The 8923-nt window shown below is 36.6% G+C and overlaps 1 protein-coding gene across 1 annotated transcript in view; it reads right to left on the bottom strand.

The window, feature by feature from the left end:
- Positions 1-505: 505 nt before the first annotated feature.
- The window catches only part of LOC138641763 (sterile alpha motif domain-containing protein 9-like), a 61423-nt gene continuing 53005 nt past the window's right edge, over positions 506-8923 (bottom strand). The window contains 2 exon segments of the mRNA XM_069729400.1: positions 506-3525; positions 3528-7742. Of these exon segments, the coding sequence (XP_069585501.1) occupies positions 2986-3525; positions 3528-7727 (4740 nt within the window). The 5' untranslated portion in view covers positions 7728-7742 and the 3' untranslated portion in view covers positions 506-2985.

Genomic DNA, 8923 nt, shown 5'->3' with positions numbered 1-8923 from the left:
ATATGAAAATCACTAATTAAGCACTGAAGGTAAAAGCTGACATACTGACCTAACACTGATGTCACATTGAAAACACTGATGACACTCAGACTGTTTTTCGCATATGTGAAAAATCACTGATTTTTTAATGAAGCCTCAGATGAATAATGTTTATTGTGACTTTTTTGCCAGTAGTAAAAATTTTGTATGATAGGTCCATTGAAATTCAGGGTCTGAAATTCAGGGTTTCCATTCGGCAAATCGCATATATTTGTGTTATTCTCCTTAATGATATATGGGATCATAGAAAATTAACATTTTTTTTTTATCAGAGGCCTCATATGGTGCGAGACACTTTTTTGTGCGTTTTTACTATTTTAGATAATGCATAGTTTAGCCTTTAAATTTTATTACCCTAATTTTTGCTATTATAAGCAAAAAACAAACAAAATTTGTCCTGCGGTAGGTTATCAAGATGAGCAGCTTTATATGGCAAGTGTTAGTTGAAGTAAAGTTACTATAAATACACTAAAGCATTAACATAGAACTTTGGTTTAATGTTCAATACACTTTTATTATACGTGCTTACAAAGAAAATCACATGAAATCACTATATACAGCCCTGGCAAAAAAAAAAAATTAAGAGACCACCACATCAAACCCCTGTCATGGGCAGCCCAATCTCCAGACCTGAACCCCATTGAAAACCTCTGGAATTAAAGCAAGAGGATGATGGATAGTCACAAGCCATCAAACAGAGAAGAACTGCTTACATTTTAGCGCCGGAAGCCGTGTGAAAGACTGGTGGAAAGCATGGCAAGACGCATGAAAGCTGTGATTAAAAATCATGGTTATTCCACAAAATATTGATTTCTGAACTCTTCCTGAGATGAAACATGTCTTGCTGTTTCTAAATGATTATGAACTTGTTTTCTTTGCATTATTTTGACCATTTCTCATTTTCAGAAAAAAAAAATACAAAATGTATTGCTTGGAAATTCGGAGACATGTTGTCAGAAGTTTATAGAATAAAACAATTCACATTTTACTCAAAAATAAAAACCTATAAAGAGAAAAATCAGACAAACTGAACATTTCGCAGCGGTCTCTTAATTTTGGCCAGAGCTGTAGGTCACAACAATTAGTAGTCAAATTTCATGATACAAACAAAGCATTTGAAAACACTCAAGCATTTCCATATACATAGATTAGTATGAAATTACTAGGATCAAAACGGTTTGCAAGAAATTATTTGAAGACATTAGTTCAACTGAATAAATGTCCATTTCTCTACAGAAACTCTAATGAAAGAAATGGAATATAGAGAAATGTCTTCAATGTCTTTGTTCACAGGTTTGTGCGTCTGTCTGCAGCTTTTTCTTCACACTTATTATATCCCTATTTCTGGGGCACTAGTGTAAACATAGCTATATAAAAGTCAAATGGCCAGAAAAAATGTTTGCCTTTGAATTTCATTAAAAATGCTACATGGTTTAGCTTTTACAAGTTGTTTTTTTCTTTTGTTTTCTTTTACTTTTTCAATTTTTATGAGGTCTGTGGACATAAATCAGCTAAGAGGAGCTCAGAAAAGAAACAATATATACCACGTCAGACTGCCATAACAGGCGGAGTCCATTTCAGTATACTCGTTCTACAGCCAGCAATAGACAATGCAACACAGAGGCTATAGAAACTGTGCAAAATGTCTAATGAAAAACAAGAGTAAACATTATTTTTAGCCTGGTTACATACACTTAAGAAAGAGAATTCATTTGGAGAGTAACTAAACTTTTATAATTTAATTATTCTTTAGGCATTGTAAAGTAAGAGATTTTCAAATATTTTTAATTAAATATTTTTAATTATTATTTTGCTTCCTTTTCTGTCAAATACTTTGCTGCAGTGATCTTTCAGTGCTCAGGTCATGCTACCTTGGATGCTCCTTTGAACTACTGCATGGTAATCTCCGTACACTATATTCTGTCTGTGTATGAGTCTTTCCCTTTCTGAATGTCCATAGAAAAAAAAAAAAGCGGTTTGGCACATACCGTCCCGGGCAACAAAATCCTTTATTGTGGCATCATCATACCAACAGCAGGCAGATAAAACAGGTCATGACCTGTTGAAGCGCAATGTAAGCGTGAAACGATCGTTGTCTGTATTTGCTCTTCTGTTTTATCTGCCTGCTGTTGGTATGATGCCACAATAAAGGATTTTGTTGCACGGGAAGGTATGTGCCAATCTGCTTTATTTTCTATGGACATAGAAATTCTTTTTCTTTGGAAGTGGCACCTGTAATCCCTGGTGTGTGTGCAGCTTCATCAACCTGAGGTCATACAGCTGTGCCTTTGTCCTGCTTCTCTTCTATGGTATGTGAATTGGATCTTTCCCTTTCTGAGCCTCTGCAGTGCCCCCATACTCCGACAGGGTAATTCCCGTACTCCAGTGAATATGATGTACAAATCTTTACTGAGCAGCAGTTGTACAGCAATTCAAAAAGAGCAAAAAATGGTCATCGATAAAGCACTGCAGCCTAATGTCTGGGAGAGAAAGAAGCAAAAGAGAAGGAAGTAAAATAAGGTAATGAAGTAGGTGTCTTACAAAAATGTATAGTATTACAATAAAATAAAACAATAGAAATCCAGCTCAATAAACTTGTGAACAAGCTTCTTTCTGTGTTTTACCCTCTGCTGAGCACTTTTGGTGAATAAAGAAAGAAGCTTGTTCACAAGTTCGTTCAGTTGGATTTCTCTTGCTTTTGATTGCTCCATGCCTTGACACAGCGCTTCCTAACGATGTCCATTACGGTGAGCTGGACATTTTTTCTATAGTATTACAATGCCTGGAGGATAAATAAATAATAAGAAAAAATAGTTACTCGTTAGTTATGAACAGTGCAGATTTGTGAAACACATTACTATTATAGACATAGGTGGTCACACTCAAACTTTAGAGGGCTGTTTAGGCACATTGCAATATAGAACAGGTAATTCAATCCTTTTTTTTTTATATAATTTCAATGTTATAAGCAATGAGTCCATCAATAGAAAATCCCAAGTAGAAAGTTACTCGCTCAATACTTTTGCCACTTCTAAGTTTCCCGAGATAGACAGGTCGAACTGGGATATCGGTTGCATTGCTGCGCTCCACATAGATCATATCATCTTCTTTCACCACGCCATGTACAAGGAGGAGGAGTTCTTCAATTTTTTTCTCTTTCCAGATGTCTCCACTTTGCCATAGAGCATTTAAATCGGATAATTTTAACTGAGAAAAGTTCCGATCTATTTTTCCTTTGTGAATGAGCCTATTTAGGCCAGCCTCTTTACCGAGATAAAAATGGGCTACAGGTTGTTTAGCACGAAACATGTGCCTATAATTACCTTTAAAAGACTGTTTCATAGCGATTACATAATCCCCTATGTGTTCAGATTTGGAATCCAGTTTTTGGAGGTTTTGTGGCCAGAACAGTAGTGAGGCCAAGAAATAGGGTTCTGGGTATTTGTGATGAAGTCCAATGTTACGCATAATGTCTGTAAGATACCGTACTTTTCCAGTGTTTCCACTGGTTTTATCTCCGCAGATTTTGGAGAAATGCAATGAAGAACAATATTTGCCAAGATAAAATTTTGCTTGTCCCTAGGAAGCATTTCTGATTCATGTGTGGATTTCTCTAACAGATATGTGAATGCTTTGACAATGCTTTCCATCTTTTTAACATCCTTCCCATGGTCTGTGAGATATTCCATGATTCCTGAGAATTTATCGGCTTTGTATTGTTCCAAACCCGCCCTGTATTCCTCTTTACATAGTAAATCGCTCTTCTTTTTTTGGTCTTTCCCACTGATAATCTGCATTAAATCCTGGTCATAAAACTGATCGATGTATTTTTTACGAAGATCAGAAACTTTGACCCGTGTTTTGAATTCTGTGCTTTCCTTATTAACAGTCTTCTGCTTCATATATACGAAATAATCTTGGAAGAAAGCAAATGCTTTTATTAAGGAAGCTTTTAATTTCATTAAAAATGGTCTATGTTCACCGAGAACACAATTGACTACTTCATAATCTTTGCTGACATTGTCCACTGAAATATCCCATCTACCCGACAAGAACTGTTTCAAGTGTTTTCTAGACAGTTTGTCATTTGATTTGAACCATGGAATATAAAGCAGAACATCTACTGTGTATAGACAGACTTCAATCTGGCCCAGATACCCTGCTGTATTGTACACACCGTAATGTCTGCTGTTGGATTTTTCACATTCAGATCTTTCCTTTTCTGATTTTTCTGTTTGTTCTTGACATTCCTCAAAGGTCTTTGATGCATTAGAAGCAATTTTTAGTAGGCCATCAAGTTCCTCTGGTGATATAGGATGGTCTTCAGTTATTGCCTCCATCTTGGCTTTCAACTCGGACTTGTAGATCTGACCTAAAGTATCTAAAATAAAGGAATTTGATGGTAATATGCGCACTGCTTTTTTTGCCCAATCAAAAGAATCCGTGAAATTCTTTTCCCTAATGTAGAAGTGTCTTGCTAATGCTTGGCAGATGAAAGGGTTCTGGTGAAATCGTTTAGTGCCTTCTTTTAGAACAGTTTCCACATTAAGGCTCCCTTCATCCTTATGTATTTCCTCAATTAAAGGGGAAAACAAGGTATCACTTTCATATCCATGTTCCTTCCGATGTCTTGTGACCAACATACTTTTCATGTTTTGTGTTAAAATTTCTCTTCCAATTCCAGCAGCATGAAACACATTGGTTTGCAGTAAATCCAGCATAATATTACTCTGTTGTATATGATATGTGTTCTTTAACTCCTCTATGCATTGCTGTGCAATTAGTGGGTGGATTATGCGCAGTCCTTCATATCTGCCATATTCTTCCACTTCTGTGCGAATAAATATCGTAGCATAAGAGCCTATGGTATCTTCAATGCTTTCCTGAAGCCACGTTGAATTTACTGCTGTTATACCAAGAAACTCTTCACACATAGATACAGAAATGGTTGAATGTTTTACATATTTGTTAAGAAGAGCAATAAAGGAAATGAGCTGGGTTGTCTTGCTTGCTTCTTTTAAACCTTTTAGAGTATTTCGCACAGTGTTTTCAATATAGGTTTTGTCAAAATTAGTTTTCATGATCATAAAAGAGTAGAAATGTCCTGGGTTTTCATGATTCTTCTCGATTTCATCTAATTTTCTTTTAAATGCTCTTTGTTCCTGCTCAGAAAGTTTATTTGATAAAGCAACACTGTTTGTGGGGTAGGATTTTGCGCTTACCTCAGGATTCTGAGATCTCACACAATTTAATATGATCACAACTGGCTTCTCATGTCTTATATATCGCTCTGCAATAGCTGATTGGAAATTATTCTGCAAGATAGATACACTTTCCTCATCTTCAAATTCATCTACTAAGAGCAAGACTGGATAAAATTCATTTCTACTAGGTGATCCATAAACTGAAAAAGTGGCAACTTCCTTTGCAATATCTGAAAAGTTATCAGTCTTTCTACTTAAAGTGGCGCAACGGAAGGTTTTTCGCAGTTCCCAGAGGACATGCATCGCTGTTGTGGTGCCGCCACATCCAGGGTGATGAAACAGAGTAATTATTTTTACGCTTATTGGTTTCCCACAATTAGACCAAGATTCTATCTGTTCCTTCAATGTTGTTTGGACGTCTCTTTTAATAAATGGTCCAGTGTAATTTTTAGATGAGAAATAGAAATTCCACCATGTTGCCTTCCCTCCTCTGTAAAAATGCTCTTCACGATCCTTCAACAATTCTTGAAATTTAGACTTATCACTCTCTATTTCTGTATCCTGACATTCATTTACACAAAGAATATCTAAAGATGTCATGAGGTCTTCATCTTTCCTAAGTAAAATAGTAGTGGAACCACCATGTGATGGCAAGAAGCGATTAGCTGACCGAGTAGTAGATTTTAGTCTAAGAATGCTACCATTTAGCTCTTCATTACCCAAGTTATAAATGCATCTCTCTTCCATTTCTTCCTCACTTATCATTCCTGCTTGCAAATCTTTCCATCTCTGAAATGTTTCTTCATTTTTGCAAATAAATAACATGTCCTCCATACGTTTAAGTTTTTGATAAAATGCACGAAACACTTCATTCATAGGGTCCAGAGGATCTTCAACAGTAGAAAGTAATAGAAACACAACAAGAAATTTCCCTCTTTCCATAATGTCTTTTTTGGCAAAAATAGAGATGAGATTTCTGACATCATCGGCTTTCTCTTTGTGCCACAAATTGTATTTTAGTGGTTGGTATTCTGGACCCTTAAGATCAAGTCTCCCGTTACAAAAAATCCAACTAGGTTGTTGATACAACTTTAGGTCTTCGATATTTTCTTGGGTTAAATTTTCCATTTTCTGGTACTGATGAGGGAAGTGTAAATTTGGCTTCCTATTTTGCTGGTAGACTTTACATAATCCATTAGTGACTGACTCTGGATCAAAATCAAGAACAGCAAACCAATTTAGTTCCTGAATGAAGCATAAATCCCGTGCTTGAAATTTATGGCATTTATTAACAACCAAAATGAACCATTTGTAGTAAGAATTATCCAATGAGCCCCGGTTACCTGTTAGTAAATTAGCAAGTTTAGAACCATCCACTTGGTTACACTTTTGTTTTGTTTTGCTCCTATCTTCTGCTCTTTTTCTATTTTCATCCCTAGATTTCATGGCAGAATAAAGTTCTTCTACATTCTTTTTTTTGGAACTCCCTCCATCTCGTAGAAAACAATAAAGTTCTTTACTCTTTCTCCATTCTTTGTTCTGGTCTTCGTCTTTTTTCTTGTCTTTGTTTCTGTCTTCGAAAATGTACTGAAATATACTAAATATTTGTGAACCACAGTAAGCAATATCAGAAACCACATCTACTTCTATAACAACTAAGTCAGACTGAGTGTTCTGTTCATGTAATACACTGACAAAACGGGGTGGACGAATGCAATTTTTCGCTAAATGTAATTGAGTTTCTTGAAAGTATTTGTCAATCATTTCATCATGATACTTGACAAAGGTTTCAGTGTTGTCAACAGGAACACCGACAATTTGTCCATGTGGTTTATCCCGCACTCCAAAATGGATGGTGCCATTGGTACGTGCATTCATGCATGCAGATGCAAATTTAAAAACTTCGTTGCAGAATTTCATCTTTTTATCCTCCTCTGTGGCATTTTGTGTGTTGGTGTACTCCTTGTATTCATGAATTTGGTCAATATAATTAAATGTACCAGACTCAGATGGAAGAAAATGGTATTGAGTATAGGATTTGATTTCATTACAAGTATCAAAAGGGTAAGGCGCTACTCTTACTCTGTTAACCTTATCGGAGCTGATTACATGAAGATTTCCTAATTCATTATGTAGATTTTCTTCTGTTTTGACAAGATATTTTTCAGTTTTACTTGAAGGTGTGACATTATTTTGCGCCGCTTGTTGCCCACGTTCAATACGTGAACTTTTTTGTTTAACCTCTTTGCTTTGTTTAGTAAGTGCTTTCTGGCCATTGACTAAGAAAGTGGCAGGTCCTTGTTTAATTCCCATATCGCAGAAGTCTTTTTTAGTTAATATCCTTAGAATCATGCCAGTCACACGTTCATTGTACAAAATATCTGCATCTGCAGGGTCAAGTTTTAGTTTTCCAGTAACCCATAACTTTACGTGATCTTTTGTCCAATCATCTACATCAGCAGGTAAATTCGATAAATCAGCCATGTTGAAGATAAATTCCTAAAAAATAAAAATAAGTTTTTAAAGTAAATTCAATACACAGGATAGTCTTCACAACAAATGCAATAGCAAATTGGCATTTCAGCACAAATTACATTAATTGACTTCCTCTATTACTGCTGCATTGTTTGTAGTCTAGCCGAATATAGTAACTCCAGAAAAAAAAAAAATCACCAGCAGGGAGTAGAGTCTTTGGGGCTGATTCATTAAAGGGAACCTGTTAGCAGGATTGTGCTGAGGAACCTACAGACAGTGTCAGGTTGTCGCCGCTATACTGATTAAAATGATACCTTGGTTGATTAAATCCTTCTTGTGGTTATTGTTTAATCTTTATTTGTAGTTTCCAGTTATTACATTTTCGTGTTCGGGGATGGCGCTTTGTGTTCTGCTTACATATTCATCTGTATGTGTCATGCCCGGTGTAGGAAAGACTAGGTGCAACATGAAGGGATGAGGAGAAGGTGGCCCAACACTAGGGAAGGGGGATGTGGTGACCCCTAGGCAAATCGCCAAGTAGGAACCAAATCCCTGCCTGACCCATGCAATAAGCCCTGCTTTAAGGAAGGACAGAGTGAGCGCTAGTCAATCCCCACTACCACTAAAGATCACTGGGGTAGACAAACAAGGGGAACACTTATCCTGAGTAGACTCAGATATAACACTGATGTCCTCCAGCAATCCCAAAGAGTAAGATAGCTGACTGCTATAACTCTAAGCCTCAACAGGGGAAAATGGAAATATCACTGGCGATTCCCAGCAGCAGGTTGGGAGTCTATGAACACCCAGGTCCAGGTGTGTCAATTAGAGATGGAGAAAGGTTGCCACTGCGTCAGTCAGAAGGGTTAATAAGGTGTCTGCAAAACCAAACGCAGAGACCTTCTGCAGCTAGATGAAGTGTAACTTGACACTGGTCATACAAAAAACTACTTTGTTTGGAGATCAATTTTTTATACAGATACGCAGGAAGTATGGGGTCCAAAGTGGCACCAGCTTACGCCAATTGTTACGTGGATGCTTTTGAAAGGGAGTTTGTCTACACCAATGGGTTATTTCAGAAAACCTCTACATGCTGGTTAAAATATATAGACGACATCTTCTGCATCTGGGAAGATACACCTGAAACCGTTCATACCTTTTACAATAATTTAAATTCTGCTCATCCTGAACTAAAATTTACTCTC

The sequence above is a fragment of the Ranitomeya imitator genome, chromosome 6, assembly GCF_032444005.1.
Source record: "Ranitomeya imitator isolate aRanImi1 chromosome 6, aRanImi1.pri, whole genome shotgun sequence".
NCBI lineage: Eukaryota > Metazoa > Chordata > Amphibia > Anura > Dendrobatidae > Ranitomeya > Ranitomeya imitator.
The sequence above is the reverse complement of the archived record's forward strand: the minus strand, read 5'-3'. Positions and strand labels throughout refer to the sequence as shown.